Raw genomic sequence first — 17,194 nt, forward strand, 5'->3', positions numbered from 1 at the left:
GTAAGAAGCATGGATGAAACGCATCACAAAATTAAAGATCAAGGCCACCAACTACTTCTCAATGAAATCATTCACTGCAGGCTTAAAACGCTAAAAGCAAAAATCTTAGCGCTCAACAATGGAAAAACTAACATGATGAAAAATCACTTGATTAAGCAAACAAACGCACATCAATTCAGGCACATGTTCTGAGCTGGCACAGAGCCGTTAAGATCACAACTACTCATTAATGTGGAAAGGCGCATGTGATATAAGCGCACGTGATATAATGATAAAAAGGGAGTAAAGCGAACCTTATCTAGGTTGTAACTATAAAAATTCTCACGCACATGCACTATAACTTAGGTAGAAAACCAACACAAATGGTTGGTTTGCTGAAGGAGAGTGCAGAATGGAAACAATCTTGCTTTCTGCTAAGGCTGCATTTCTGCTGCTGCAGCAAAGTCCTCGCCACTACAGATGGGGGTGGAGAGGTGGTCAGGAAAGAGCAGCTCCATCCAGACAGCTCCAGACCAAGTCTGCCCACATGGGTGGTATCTCAAATGTCCTAGGGCTGCAGCCAAGAAGACTGTGGAAAACTAACCCCCCACCTCCCCAAGAACTCTGGCCAGAAGAGAGATTCCAGAAATCCAACCCTGGGCAAATGCTCTCCACATTATAAGCTGGAAGGCGCAGCACTGGGTGAGTTCAAATCACTCTGCAGAGTCTGGAAACCACAGACCAGAAAGCAGCACTAAAAAATAAATAAAATAAAATAAAATAAAATAAGCATTTTGAGCCAAAGGTTTTCCAAGCAAATGCCATAGAATATTTTCTTCACCTTTTTTGTTTTTCGTTTTTTCCTGCTGCTGCTGCTTTTTTTCTTTTTTTTCTATGTGAGTCATGACTTCGCTTGCAAGTGTCTTATCACCTGCATACAAGAAAAGCTTATGAAATCAGAATCGTCCACAATGTCAGGCAGCGGAGGGCTGGTGGCGCGGGTGAAGCCGGCCTCGAGGGGAACACCTGCGCCTGCCCGGACTCCCACGGCCCCCTCCCACCCACCGGGGCAGCCGGGACGCTCACTGTGCAGGTGAGCCCGGCCACGTGCACCCCCACGTGTGGCCAGGGACCAACAGCAGCACTTGATGCTGACTGGCAGTGAAAAATCTCGGCCCCAACCCTGGAATTAGTGAGGGGAAATCTGCATGTTCACGAGACCTCCGGGTGATGTCTCTGCACACGCTGAGGGCTGAGAAGGGCGGGTCTCCAGCTCCTCAGGGACCCAGTGGGCTACAGGCACCTGGGCCAGGGTCAGCTCCCCCGCCCCCAGCCCTTCGTCACCCACTGGCCGGGGTGCCACTGGCATCCATGTTAATTCCACATGGACCTCTACTATACGTTCAGTTTTATCCCAGAAAAAGCTATATTCAGATCCTAACCCCTGGTACCTATGACTGTGACCTTATTTGGAAATAGGATCTTAGCAGACGCCATCAGGTTAACATAAGATCACACTAGAGCAGAGTGGGCCCGAAATTCAACATGACTGATGTCCTTACACAAAGAGGAGGCAAAGACACAGACCCACAAGGGGACACCAGGGGTGAAGGTGGAGATGCAGCTGGGAGTGACCCACCAGTGAGCCGAGGCTGCCAAGGACCACGGCACCCAGCACGTGTTGGGCGGGAGGCACAAAGCAGGTTCTCCTACAGAACGTCTGAATGTCTGTGCCCCGAGCCCTCAACTCATAGGTTGAAACCCTACCCCACTATGTGACAGATTAGGAGGTGGGATCTTTGGGAGCTGATTAGGAATAGATGAGGTCAGAAAGGTGGGGCCCACACGATGGGATTAGTGCCCTTACAAGGGACACAAGAGCACTTGCTTCCCGTCTCTGCTCCCTGCCACTCAAGCATGGAAGAAGCTGTGCAAAGTGTAGGAAGGCTCTCACCAGAACCCGGCCCCACGGGCACCCTGGTCTTGGACTTCCAGGCTCCAGAACCTGAAGAATAGATGTCTGTTATTTATAAGCCTCCCGGTCTGATGTCCTGTGACAGCAGCCCAAACTGACTAACACAAGCACCCAGAAGGAACTGGGAGAGAAGAAATTTCTGTTTCAAGCTACCACGTTTGTGGTATTTGGTTGCAGCGGTCCGAGGAGACTGGTGTCACGTCCAGCTCAGCTGGGTCCCCTCAGCCGCTGGAGTCTGGGGACCGCCCTCTCTTCTCTGTGTTGGTAGGAGAACTCTCCAGAAGGCCTGGCCCATTGCTGATTCTCAATCAAGTGCGGCTGTTCCCTGCATGGCTGTCTTCTCCTGAGCTGCCAGCTTTCAGCTGCCAAGTATCCTTGTTCGAAAAGTCTTCCCCCAACGGATGCACGCCCTGGAAGGCTGCATCCCAACCATCTCATCCTCGTCCAGACGAGTGAGGACAGACTTGCAAGCAAAGCCCTGACTCACATCCCGACATCCTTAGATCAATCAACAACCACACCCCCAACCTCAAAATAAAAGTGAGGAAAATATTTTACTATTTGCTCTCAGAGCACCTTCCTGGCTCTGATGCTCCCCATGTCCTTAAAATATATACAGGTCTATGACGGTTTCCACATCTCTCTGGCTCAGGGCCCAGAATCATCTGAGCTGAAGGAGCTGGACTCAGCAGAGCTCTTGTCTCCTTACCTGATTCAGCCCCTGATTCTGCACCAAGAAATGCCAAGGTTACTTCTGAGCATCAAATAGCTCGCTAGGCATCCAACACTGCAATCCAGTCGCTCAGTCCCAAAAGTACCGTATGAAGTGGAGTCACAGACAGAACCAGGGTTCTAGTGAAAACCAAGGCCAGGCAATCACGCAGAACACATGTTCCCAGGTGAAAAGTGCACAGATTCTTCAGGCGGGCAGCAACTGCTCACAGCTCTGTTCACGACCTCCAAAGACCTTCAGAGCATTTGGAAATCTGGATGCACCCAGCTACCTGGACAGACCAGATCTTTGCCATAGAGAAAGGGTCGGCCAGGGAGGTTATTGAAGCACTGTTTACAAAAGGAAAAACTAGAAACAATCTAGGTGCCCCCAATATAGAAAACAAGTTAAATAAGCTATGACAGGGGCTTCCTAGGTGGCGCAGTGGTTAAGAATCCGCCTGCCAATGCAGGGGACACAGGTTTGAGCCCTGCTCCAGGAAGATCCCACATGCCGCAGAGCAACTAAGTCCGTGCGCCACAACTAGTGAGACTGCGCTTTAGAGCCCGTGAAACACAACTGTTGAGCCCACGTGCTGCAACTACTGAAGCCCACGTGCCTGGAGCCCATGCTCTGCCACAAGAGAAGCCACGGCAATGAGGAGCCCACGCACTACAAAGAAGAGTAGCCCCCACTCACCGCAACTAAAACAAAGCCTGTGCACAGCAAAAAAGATCCAACACAGCCAATTAAATAAATAAATTTATAAAATTAAAAATTAAAAAAAAAATTAGGGAGTGTTCTGAATTTAAAAAAAAAAAAAAAAAAAAAAAAAGCTATGATACAACCATGAAGTAATGTAACCTTAAAAAAGATGTTCTTCAAAAATACTAAAGGATGTAGGGACATGTATGTGGAAAAACAGGAAAGCTGTAAAAGTGTGTATACATAAACACACATACATACATGAGTAAATATCTACATATACACAATCTCATACATCATCGCAGACATGGGATGATGCTAAGTAAGGAGGAAAAGTCTACAATTATACAGACAAAAGTGTGCAATTTATGTGCAGTGAGATGACAAGTGAGTCTTATTTTTCTTAATTGGCATTTTCCACTTTTCCAACGAGATCACAGATTACATTTAAACTGAGGGCAAAGACACAATAAATCCCTGCTTTGTTTAAGGGAACTGATAAAACTTTGCACAGGTATGTAAATCTTGAATGCAGCACATGAAGTGGAGAGCACAGAGGCCCAGGAAGCAGGGGCGAATGGGAGCTGCTATTACGAGAACCAAGGCCCTGGGCAGGTCCACAGTTACCTGTGAAACCTGATTTTCTCCTCCGCAAGGAAATCATATTATTCCCAATCCTTGTTTTGTCATCATCCCTAAAACATTCAGAGTTTTTCCAGAGGACAAAAATACTCAAAACTTACAAATTTGTGAGAAGCAGTGTGGACCCCAGATCCTAGCTGAGAAAAGGACCAAAAGCAGCCAAAACTTCTGAAAAGGAAGAATTGTAGATAAAATAGAAGACAAGTAAGTATAGTTCAAGTCAAGATATATTTTTTAAGGACATGAAAACCATGCTTCTTGGAGGGCAAAACTCACACAACTGCATTTACTGTGATGACAGTACAGCTTAGTACTTCCAGAGAAGGCCAGACGGATGTGGGACCACCAGTGGTCAGAAAGGTAAGAGACAGCGAAGCTGGCGCCCCACAGGCAGGGCCCCTAGAAGGGAGGCAAAGCCTCAGGCATCTGTGTGCCCATCTCAACTCAGGGGCCTCAAATTCAATTAATCTCCACCCCAGCCCAATCCACAGGCTGGGAGGGAAATTCACGGGGCACCAGGAGCCTTCACAATGGAAGACACACAGAACACTAATGACATTTCATACTAAACTGAACAAGAGAATGGAAAAAATCGAGAGAACGGTAAAGAGCAGTGTTTTTCAAATGTGGGTTGAGATACATTCGCTGTTCAGGAAATAAATTTAGTGCCTGTCAACCAGCAATTTTTTTTTAGTGAAATACATTAGTTCAGAATAGACTAAAAGATACCAGAATAGAATAGAAAATGCCAGAGTACATCCTATGGAATAAAGGGTAAGAAATTTTTCATGAAAGACTTTTCAGCTTCACACATACAGCCAACAATGCATTTCTTATTGTGGATCAGGGTCAGTGCTTCCCTCAACAGGAAGTTCTCGAAACTTCTAGGGAGGCTATGCTAGTTCACAGGGTGGTCTTTTCCAGGATCATCCCACAGAGTTGTAAGATTTGTGGAAGGGAGTGAGAATGTCAGTGCCTGTGTTAATTCTGATGGCAAAACCCCAAGTGCCCCACATCTAGCACTGCGATCCACGAGTGGTGAAGAAACAGACGCCCCTGCGGCCAACACAGGGGGACCCCCACTGAGACCCATCCTCCAGGAAGCCTCAGGACCAGCCCCACGGAACCGCCTTTAGCCTCTTCAGACACACACAATTTCCGTTTTTTAATTGCTTTATGCCAAAACACACAGGACATGTTCACTTCGATGAGAAGCTCCACGGGGAATGAAGTTGGTGTCTTTCCTGCCCCAAAGCATCTGATCCAGCGCTGCTGTCCATCAATGGGTACGATCGGTTATGGGCCCTGTTTCTGAGCCATCGGATCACTGGTGCCCAGGGACCCTCCCTGGGGGAAATGAATGGAAGGACGTGACTCTGAAACTGGGCAACCTGGGCTTACATCATCCCCCTGCCTGGTCCCGTGGCCTTGGGCAAGTTCATTAACAGCTCTAGGTGTCTTCACCTAAAATCAATGCTAGTACCTATGGAACAGGGTTACTGTAGGATCATACAAGATGACTAATATAAAGCACTCAGAACCACGAATATCAGCTGTGGCTCCTCCAGCCCTTGGAGGACATGCTTCTTTCTATCAACCTTTGGAATGAATCCTTCTAGAGGTTTCCGGGCACCCAGAGGGTACTCCACTTGTGTCTCTAAGGACCAAAGGCCAGAAGCGTTGGCTGGACGGACTGAAGATTCTGAACGGCAGAACCTGGAATCTGACCCATTTCTCCAGGCTGCTGGAGAACATCACGGCTTCCTGAGAAAAAGAAAGCCATCACCAGATGTGAGTTCTAGGCACACGCTGAGATACAATCAGGGAACAAGAAGGGCAGGTACAGCACTGAGGGTGTACGGGTAAAGAGAGGTTCTGCTATAATTTCATCAAGCATAACTGAGCACCTGACACACAGTGGCTCATGACAGTCACGGCCAAGGTGGGCAAAGGAAGAGAAGGCAACGGAAGAGGATGACCGCCGCATCTGGCTTGGAGATGCTGCTGGGGAAATGCCACTGGGTCATCCGTAGGGGAGAGGCAGACGGTGACCACATGGGGTAGAGCAGAGAACAGGACCAGAGGGCGCTGGCCACAGGTACAAGGACCTGCTCACAGGGAGGGAGGAGACGGAGAAATGTGATGGCCAAGAAGGTTCCCCGAAGCACCTGCTGCACACCGAGCACGTCTGGGGCTGGCTGTAGGCATGTGAAAGGGGCAATCGGATGGGCAGACAGAAGATTCTAGACTGAGAGGAAAGGGGGAAGGATCCAGCAGGACCGCAGAGCCAGGGGCGGGTGGGGGAGGACTCAGCACCGGCGGAGGGTTAGCTTCAGGGAGTAGAATGGACGCGTCTCCTTCAGAGGGACGTGAGAAAGGCAAGGTGACACTGCACAGATCTTAGAGGATCTTTCCAGTACAGCACACAGACCAACATCACCTGCGAAAGGTGGGGCAGGTGGGTGATGAACTTCACGCTTGAGAAGCTGCCAGAAATACTGTTAAGATACAGTGAACAAGAAACTTTTTTTTAATTTTTATAAAAAATAAAATGGTATAGGTGCTGTGGAACATGATACGGTAATTATTAAACATATGAGCCAGCAATTCCACACCTGGTATAGACCCAAAAGAAGTGAAAGCATGGCTCGAACAGTTAGTTACTTGTAAACTGATGTTCACAGAAGCATCATTCACAAAGGCCAAAAGGCGTAAAGAACCCAAGTAACCATCAAAGGATGAATGAATGACAGAACCTAGCAAATACACAATGGAATACAATTCTGCCTCAAAAAGGATGGGAATTCTGACACACGCCACAACACGGAAGAACCCTGGGGACGTTATGCTAAGTAAAATAAGCCAGTCACGAAAGGACAAGCACGGTATGATTCCACTTATACGAGGCACTTAGAAGTCAAGTTCATAGAGACAGAAAGCAGCACAGTGGCTGTCGGGCTGGGAGGGGAGGAGGAACGGGGAGTTGCTGTGTGATGGGCATTGAGTTTCTGTTGGGGAGATGAAAAGAGTTCAGGAGACGGATGCTGGAGCTGGTTTCACATCCACGTGAATGTCCTTCATGCCACAGAACTGTACACTCAAAAATGATCAAAGGGGTGAATTTTCACGTTATTTACAAGAGTAAAAAAAACTGTTAAGGGTTTGGTAGCAGCTCTGAGGGTGGGGGTACCAGCTGAGGAACTGGAAAGCAGCACAACGGTGAGTGTGTCTCCAGACCCACGCGGGGGCCCCAGAGCAGCACCTCGACGTGGAGGCGACCCAAGGCCACCAGGCAGACGAGAGGAAGACAGCATCACCCACACATTCGCTGCGGTCCCCTCTCCCACGTAACAAAAACGTACCCAAGCACGCTCCTGCTTAAGTTAAACGACCCTGGTAAAAAACGCCACGTCAGACGGAAGGCAGCGCTGTTGAAAGTGCTACCTGGGTGTCGTGTGGATCCTGCACTTAATTACTACCTGAAACTCTTCTTGCCTCTCCGTTCACTGAGGCGTAAACTGCTGACTCGAATCCGCAGGGTGGGTGTAAGCGGTTCTTACGGTTCTGAGAAGGTGAGAGCAGGATGCTCAGAGCGGCCACCCCAGCCCACAAGCCTATCCAGGTCACCCTGAACAACACCCAGAAAGCAAGGAGCAGGCCGACCCCCCCCAACTCACAAACGAGATCACCCTCTAAGACCACAACAGCCAACAAGGGGCACCCCTGGGAAACAACGTTTAACCCCTAAGAAAGGCCAGTCTTTTTCATACTTCCTCTACATAAGATGACTCACAATCGTATTTCCATTTCAACGGAGCAAACCTTTAAAAAGTTAAAAACTACACAAAAACGGGACCCCGTCATGGGAATTCTTAAATTTCAGAAGTCGAGAACGCACCTATCGTGCAAGAACAAAATACAAAATTAGCAGCAAGGGAGGCAACATCTTAAATAAATTTGTCATCTGTCTCACAGATGTAAGGTTTGCATCAATGCACAAACGTCACTGATTTCACGCGTCTTATAATAACACACCCACTGAAGGAAACACTTCCAAGTCTGCAGTTACTAAATGCCGTGACATCCAGGGAGGTGGGCAGACATGAGCCAAACCCAATCAAATTTAATAATCTAACAGTATATTTAGAAATCGAAAAGGACTTCTAGGCTCAAAACTTCCTGTCGTTTGTATCTATGCTTAGACTCCCTGCGTCTGTTTTTCTGAAATACCACAGGATTTCGTAGTAAATGTACCGAACGCGTGGTTAATTTTAACCTCAGAATAATAAGGCAGCTTTAGGCAATAAGTTGCCAAAATCATTAAGCGAAAACTTGAAAATACACAGCACACAGCTTTCTCTGTGGATCGCTGGCTCTACATCAAGTCTGAGAAATGATACTTAGGCTCTCATGGCGCCACTGGACGGCGGCATCACCTCCAAGATGAAAGGGTAGTCATGACAATTGCTGCTTGCCCTGGTCCCAGCAACCGTGACACACATCTGAGCACACATGCATCTTTGTCCCAGACTTAAAAGCTTGGAAATCACTTTCCTACATTATTTTTAAGTATTGTCTTTAAGTACTGCCATAAAGATGTTTTCTGAAATGATACATTAAAAGAACACTCAAAGAGGAAAGAAAGAATAGAGGTGACTACAGGAGCGATGGAGTGAAAGCTGCAAGGTAATCATTTGGAAGATTCCTGTCCTTTGAAGGAATCAGCACAGGCAGCACATGCAAATTGCACGGCTTCTTCTGCAGTAAGTCAGCCACATCGAAATTGCCAGAATGGGGATACTGGCGAGTGTGTGGGTCCTGGGGCTGCCCCCGGCCCTCCCCACGCCCTGCTCCCTGGCCGGCATGTCCTGAAAATCACGCAGACCCCACCTGAGTTGCAGGCATTTTTTCCCCAAAGGACCACAGGGCAAGAAGAGATAATAAGGTGGTGAGAAGAGCAGGACCATAGGAAGCCTGGATCCCTCACTCGCTCTTCCAGACTGGCTGGAGGACGAAGAGGTATGACTATCTGCACAGCTTAGCCTGAGGTCTGACGGTTGCCTGAGGCACCTACAGCCTCAGCCTCCCACACCTACTCAGATACTGAGGTGCCCTGACAAGCGACGTGAAAACATCATTCCCATCCACTTCCCCGTCCTTCCATAAAGCACACTGAGAACCTCTCCTTGCTGAGGAGCAAAGAGCAATGGCAGCATTTAAGAGCAGCTACCGAGGAAGCAAAAAGAAATCCATCACAGGCGACTTCCCTGGTGGCACAATGGTTAAGAATCCACCTGTCAATGCAGGGGACATGGGTTCGATCCCTGGTCCGGGCAGATCACAAATGCTGCAGAGCAACTAAGGCCATGTGTTGCAACTACTGAGCCTGCGCTCTAGAGCCTGCGAGCACAACTACTGAGCCCGTGTGCTGCAACTACTGAAGCCCATGTGCCTAGAGCTTGTGCTCCACAACAAGAAAAGCCGCAGCAATGAGAAGCCCATGCACCACAATGAAGAGCAGCCCCCGCTGGCCGCAACTCCAGAAAGCCCGTGAGCAGCAACAAAGATGCAACACAGCCAATAAAATAAACAAATTTTTAAAAAAAGAAAGAAAGAAAGAAACCCATTACAGGAAACCTGATCATGGTCATTGCAAAGCCACTCCTGGGCCTCCAGCTCAAGTCCAGGCTTCGCAGGACATGCAGCCCCTGCTTTTCCGGGCCTCGGGGAGCCCAGCGTCTAAGAGCAGCCCCGTGCGCGCTGGGCACTGCTGTGCCTGAGGACCTACCTTCACCCGGACAGTCTGGTCTGACACGCTGCTCATCATGTCGCTGATGGAGCGGAACAGCTGCACCAAGGACTCCACGAAATCAGCCTCTCCTTTGTTTTCATAGAGCCTGCAGAGGAACACAGGGATCCGTGGGCTGGCGCACGGCACGCCGCCACTTTCCGCTCCTGCGTCTACAGACATTAAAGGTGCTGCTTGGGTGGAAAGTCAGAATGTGAAGGCACACATCCATGGGACGTGGGAGACAACTTGGAAATAAGATTATAATCTGGACCCCTCAGCTAGGGAGATAGGCCTCCATGCTGAACAATGATTTTTAATCATTCTTTTTATTACCTTTTGCCTGGTAATATAATACATTCTACAAATCTGAAAAACGCAGAATCGTATAAAAAGGGAGGGTAGGAGGGAAAGGGGAAGGAAGGGAGAGAGGAAGGAAGGAAGGATGGAGAAATCCAGCTTTAATTCTGCCCGTCAGAGATCACATCATCAATATTTCAGTGTATAACCTGCCAGTGTTTCTTAAACCTGTAGGGTCACATAACTGACGAATCACAAAGACAATCAACTAAATTCAACGTGATCTTAGAACCGTTTGAAAATGACACTGTAATAGTAAACTCAAAATCACTCAATTTCAGAGTAATGATACTATACAAATCCTTTCATCATAGAACTGGTGGTTCCAGGAAAACATTCCAAAGGTGGAACATATTCAATAAGTGGATAATAAGGAAGTTATACACTGGTTACATGCATGCAAATACATGTTGCTAATTATAAATAAGTTTCATCTGTAAATTATTTATTAGCAGTTACTTCAAGCTGCTGTGTTACTAAAAAGCAATACATTTGCATTTTAAAATGCTGCAACAACACAGATGTTTTATTAATATAGACTAGTTTTCTGCCTCATTAAAAGTATACCATACCTGAAAACTTGTGTATCAATGGAAAATTTTGTAAACTAAGTGATAATTAATTACCCTAGAGGTAATCTTATATTTAAATGTGTTCCATTCTAAAGCAACAAATTCTGTTTAAAATAGGAAACTGCAACCTGGTGTATCTGTTTTGTAAAGAGTTTTCGAATACGGGTTTGTGTAAATAGTGTACCAAACAATGACAATTACGGAGTCATGAACTTCTGCTTTCAGGTGAAGAGGAGCAAGGTTTGGCAGACTGGTGCAAACACTTGGGGAGGCTTCAAGCACGTAGTTCTCCTCCACTATCCCACCCCCAGTATATTTGCCAATTGCTAAGCCTCCATGGGGCAGGGGACGAAAAACCAAAATGAAAACATCTGCAAAGCAGAGTGGAGTTTTCCTCAGTCTCCAGAGATAAAGAATACAGTTTGAAAAATGCCAGGGAGAGGGACCCCAAATAATACAGCAGACTCTCAGTGGAAAATCCTGGGGAACCAGAGGAAAATCACTAAGACTGAGGCTTACAAAGACTACATACAGCCTCTGTAGCATAAGGGTTCAGTCCCACTTTCTCTGCCTAGAAGAGAAAAGGATGAATCATCTGTGGAATAAGACCACATCATCTGGAGTTTTGACAGTTTTACATATTCACAGCCCCGTATTCAAACAAGTTACTAAACACAGCAAAATACCAGACCACATGACCAAATCAAAGAAGAAAGAAGACAACAGAAACACATCCACAAGTGATCAAGATATTGTAGATAGCAAGTAGTTACATCCTATAATGAGAATGTCAAGATAAATATAAGTATTATATTGTAAAACAGAAAGAAAAAGTTGGAAAAAATAGAAAACTTGAAATATGGAAATAGAGAGATGGAGAAAACAGAAGGTAAGATAAAAAATTCTAGTAAAGAAATGAATGTAATAAAAAAGATGAAAATTCTGAAACAAAAATACAGTATCTAAAATTAAGAATTCATTACATAGGTTAAATTGAGATTAGACAGAGTTAAAGACAGAATCAGTGAAACGGAAGACAATCAACAGGAAAATAAACAGAAGAGACAGAAAATATAGAAAAGTGTGCTAGAGACATGTAGGACACAATGAAGAGATCTAATATACATGTAATTGAAGTTACAGAAGAAAATGAGAGCTACAATGTGACAGATGCAACGTTAGAATAGATAATGGCCACGAATTTGCCAAAATTAATAATGACATCAATCCAAAACTCAAGAAGCTCTCAAAATCCAATGTAAGATAAATAAAAAGCAAACCATTCCTATGCAATCCACAGTAAAACTGCTAATAGTCACCGAAAAAGAAAAATTACAAACGTAGCTAAAGAAAAATTTTTAAGGACACCTTTACCTTCAAAGGTGTAACAATAAGTCTGAAAATTGACTCTTCACCAGAAATAATGGAAACCAAAAGAGAACAGAATAACATCTGGAAGAAGAAAATAACTGCCAATCTAGAATTCTGTATGAAATGAAAACATCCTTCAAAAACAAAGATGAAATCAATGATTTTCATACAAACAAAACCTGTAGCAAACTTATACTAAAAGAAATTCTATGTGAAGTTCTTTGTGCTGAAGGAAAATTATCCTATAGAAACATAAAATTAAAAGAAAGATGGAAAAACAATGATAAATGTAAAACAATGAATGAATACCAACTATACAAATTAATAACAGTAATTAATGCCTTATGAGGTTTAAAATATACGTAGACTTGAAATGCATGACAATAACACAGAGAGAAAATGGGATAAAAAAGAAAATTTTGATTGGTACAAAAGAAGACAAAAAAAAGCAGGAAACAGGAAACAATACAGATGGGTAAAAGAGAAAATTAATAGAAAGACAGTAGATATAAACCTAATATATTACTTAATTGCACTATATATAAATGAACTAAATACTCAGTTAAAAGGATTTTCAGACTGGGTGAAATAAAAATACAGCTCTATGTTGTGTATACGAGACACACCTTAAATATAAGAACACAGAAAGGCTGAAAGTAAAAAAATGGGAAATGGTATTCCAGGCAAATACTAACCAAAAGATAAAGGGAACCTTTTCACATTAAGAAGCAAATCCACAAAAAAAGAGATCACACTTCTAAATTTGCATGCCCCCAAAAACACAGCTTCAAAATCTACAAGGTACCATTTATGAGTCTTTCTTATATTTAAAATTCTACCAAGAATCCCTCAAGAATTAAAATGTAATTGCTAGTTTCTCTGCTCCAACCACCATGTTTAAAAGATATAAATGGTTAGTAGTTTACAGCAAGCACTTTGAAGCACCTTTCTGTAATGAACCCTAGGGAGGTCTCTAGAGTCTCACCCTCTTGGTTTTGTCACATAAACCAAGAAGAGTCACTTGTTTGACCCACCTCGAGGCGAGTGAGAGGAAAGAACTCAGAGGGATACTGGAAAATAAACAGACAAAACTCAGTCACCATATGTTGCTCGATTTAAATGTTATAAGTATTCATTAAAAAGGAATGACTCAATCTTTGTCTATTAACTACAGCCTACCTTTGTGACCCAGTAAATGATAACAAAAGGTCAGATCTACAACTTACCGACGATCAACGACTATTCAAGAAGCTAACACCAGGTGATAGGCAAACACTCAACAAAGCATCAGAAAGACAGAAGAGGAACGGGGCAATAACTAGCTTTAGTGATTGGATTCAGAAGGTCTGGTGCAGGATGTGGTGCAGGATGTGTCTGTTTTCTGGCTTTCCAGTTAACGTGATCCACCCACACAGAAAACACAGACAAACAAAACCAGTGGAGGAGGGCTCCTGGCTGTCAGGAAATCTTTCCGTGGGCTCCCCCAGGAACCAAATGTCTCTGGACCAGAGTTTTAAAACTGCTGTTCTCATTTCAAAATGAAACGAGCTTTCTAAACCAAACAGAAAGTATGGATTTGCACAGTGAGAAAGAGAGTAGGGTAACAAAGATCAGTTTCAATACCTTCATCTCCAAAGTTTCACTCCTTCCTTCTTTGGAAGGATTACTGTCAATTATCATGGAATTTTACAGAGCTACTACATTATTAACACAGCACACCAGTTTGAGAGAAGAAAAATAAATGACCTCGAAAGTTTATCCCAATTGCAAAAAGAAAAACACACGTCGATTCCAGCTGTGAGCACAACTGTTTTCCTCCCAAGGAAATAGATGTGTTGCAGGTAAGAAAATGAGAACCTGAGTTAGAGTTCTTCCCTGCCTCTGAAAAAAAACTATGCATCAGAGCTGCTTAGAACTTGTTACGAATCAAACATCCCAGACATCTGTGCAGGACACAGGATGGCTTTTTCCTTAAGCAGCCTATACAAAATAGAAATATTATTTAGTCTCAACTTAATGCCTTTGATAAGACAGATGAAGAACTACTAAAATGGGACCGGGGGGCGGGTGTTGTCCATTATTTTAAAGTCATGATTTTTTTTCCTACCATAGATGCTTCTCAGCAATCTCAGGCTAAAGATTTAAATTTAAGAAGTACTATCGTATCTATACAATGTGGCTACAATCATGCTCTAGGTTTCGAGAGGAAGGTATGTCCTTCTCTGCCCTCAAGAATCATAAAGGCAGCCAAGATACACATTTAGGGAATATTTAGAGAAAAAACTAAGGTCAATATACTGTAAAAGTCTGGGACAGTCAGGGCGCCAAAGCCCATTAAGCACTTGGGAAGGAAGGATCCTAATAGGACCGTATCTGGTGAGATGAGGTCAGGAATGTCCAGACAAGGGTCTTGGAAGGTTCAGGAAGCCTCACTGCCTTTTGGCAACTGCTGCTACTCACCTCTGACCTCTTTGCATTTTTGGTCCTGGACAGTCTCAGCTCTTGACAGACAAGCTAACCCAGCGAAGAGACTCAGCTGGGGATCAGCCCTGGCTCCTCCCACTCCAGGACAAAGGCTGGCACTGGGATGCCCATCCATGCCAATACCCGGCCGCCAAGGGCCGAAACAAAGGCATTCCTCAGGATATCCAAACTTAAAAAAAACACATCTTGGGTCACGGGCAAGGGTGTGCTGAGGAGTACACTCCATTTCTGTGTAACACAGTAGGACTGAATCACATCTGTGGATCACTTAGGGCTCAATGACTTAAAGTCAAAGAGACACTAGAGACAGGAGTCTTAGAGACTGACCCCCAAACTAATGGGGAAGAAAGGCTCTCGCGGGCCTAATTACATAGGATTTACTAACCTGGAATAAGTTAGGGATCGTCTAAGCTGTCAGGGAACAGAAATTCTTGGTTAAAGATATGAGAAAGAGAATGTTCACTGCCCATCCAATATATACTTCTCTTTTACTACTTTACTAAAAGAAATTTGATTTTGTGGAATGCATCAATAAATCCTCTCCCACCTCCCTTGCGTCTAGGGTGGTCATGTGACATAGTTCTGGCCAATGAGACGGAAGCACATGCCCCTTTGCAGGCACTGGGGACATGCTCTTTAAAAGGAGAGTAACTGGAAGAGCTGTTTACCCCTCGCCTTCCCTTCTCTACTGCCTGGAATGCAGTCCTGACGCCAGGAGAGGTAGGAGCCACTTTGGGGCCATGAGATAGACACAGACCCCCAAAGATGGTGGGGCAGAGAGAAAAAAGGAGCCAAGGACCCGGAGTAAGTAACCAGAGACCAGGTGCACGAGCTCCAGACCCTGGGCCCCACGGCACGTGGGGGGAAAAAAGTGAACCTCATCTGGTTGAACCACGTTAGGCTGGGTTTTTCTGTAACATGTAGCCAATCATATTCTTAACCTCTATAAGATGAATCAAACTCAGTAATAGTTACGGGACCATGGTTCTAAGATCTCATGCCATTTGTATTTTGAGGCTGAAAGAGATTAAGGAGAGACAGAGAGAAATAATTGTGCTACTGGTCCACTTGCGTGACCCCAATCTTTCCTAAACAGCATTATTTTGTAAAAGATTATATCATTTACAACAATAGCAGGAACACACTGACCGTCAATGCACACTTCTTTTGATTAGCAATCGTTGGATGAGAAGGAAAATCAGCAGTGTGTTTGGAAAGGAGGTGGATATCAGTGAACCCCTGACCCGGTGTCATATTGATCACAAGTTGTACAAGATGAAAATTTTTTCAAATCAAACATGACATATCCACACCATCTGACTGTTCCTTGCTTTCAAGTTCATCCTCTCACCTTAGTGTTGATTTTGTTTTTGAGTAACCAAAGATTTAAAATTAGTGGGTGGGGGAATGAATTGGGAGATTGGGATTGCCATATATACCTTACTAATAAGAAAAAACTACCAAATTGTACACTCTAAATATATGCAGTTTATTGTATGTCAACTGTATCTCAATATAAGTTCTTAAATAAATAAATAAATAAAATAAAATTAGTGGGTAGGGGGACTTCCCTGGTAGCACAGTGGTTAAGAATTCTCCTGCCAATGCAGGGGACATGGGTTCAAGCCCTGGTCCGGGAAGATCCCACATGCCATGGAGCAACGAAGCCCGTGCGCCACAACTACTGAGCCTACACTCTAGAGCCCTTGAGCCACAACTACTGAAGCCCGCACGCTCTAGAGCCTGTGCTCCACAGCAAGAGAAACCACCGCAATGAGAAGCCCGTGCACTGCATCAAAGAGTAGCCCCAGCTCTCCTGCACTCTAGAGCCCACAAGCCACAATTACAGAGCTCACATGCTGGAACTACTGAAGCCTGCGTGCCTAGAGCCCGTGCTCCACAACAAAAGAAGCCACCACAATGAGAAGCCCATGCAGTGCAACGAACAGCAGCCCCTGCTCGCCACAACTAGAGAAAGCCCATGCACAGCAACTAAGACCCAACACAGCCAAAAAAATAAGAAATAAAAATTAATTAAGTAGTTAACTAATAAAAATAAAATTGGTGGGTAAACATATAAAAGCAAGAGAGAGGTTGCCAAGAAGTTCATTTTTATAGAAGTAATTTTATTAAAAAGTAAGATAAAACACAGGAAAACAAAAACCTAATTTACTTGGTCTTCTTTCACACCTTGACAGTGACAAAATCATCAATGGCTTTGACCCTGAAGAAAAGAGAAAGCTTCAACCCACATCAAGATTCACACCTATCCACAATAAGCAAAATAAAAGAGTGTGCATTTGATATCTTAGTCAAGGATAAGAGCACAGTGGCCTCAAACCACAGGTCTTAAATCACGGGACCCTTACAGTGAACAAAGCATAAACAATCTTTGACCAGCAACACAGGGGCTGTGACCGCTGATCAGTGGTGGGTACTACCCCATTTGTGACTGTTACAGCTCTACCCACACTCAATAACTTGCTCCTTTGGCTTATATGCACCATGGTGTGCACAAGACTGGATTTTGAATACATTCCCTTTCTCCCTGGCCCTTCTGGAGAAGCTGAATTCAGGCCAACAATGATAAAGTGAAGAGCCAACAA

General features: G+C 44.7%; 1 protein-coding gene across 4 annotated transcripts in view; it reads right to left on the reverse strand.

The window, feature by feature from the left end:
* Positions 1–17,194, reverse strand: part of DOCK1 (dedicator of cytokinesis 1) — a 520,609-nt gene that overhangs the window by 383,269 nt on the left and 120,146 nt on the right. For all 4 annotated transcript variants that reach the window (XM_057736106.1, XM_057736108.1, XM_057736105.1 and 1 more), the window contains exon 23: positions 9,802–9,910. In XM_057736106.1, the coding sequence (XP_057592089.1) occupies positions 9,802–9,910 (109 nt within the window). The remainder of the gene's footprint in view (positions 1–9,801; positions 9,911–17,194) is intronic.

This window comes from Hippopotamus amphibius, chromosome 5, assembly GCF_030028045.1.
Source record: "Hippopotamus amphibius kiboko isolate mHipAmp2 chromosome 5, mHipAmp2.hap2, whole genome shotgun sequence".
Taxonomy (NCBI): domain Eukaryota; kingdom Metazoa; phylum Chordata; class Mammalia; order Artiodactyla; family Hippopotamidae; genus Hippopotamus; species Hippopotamus amphibius.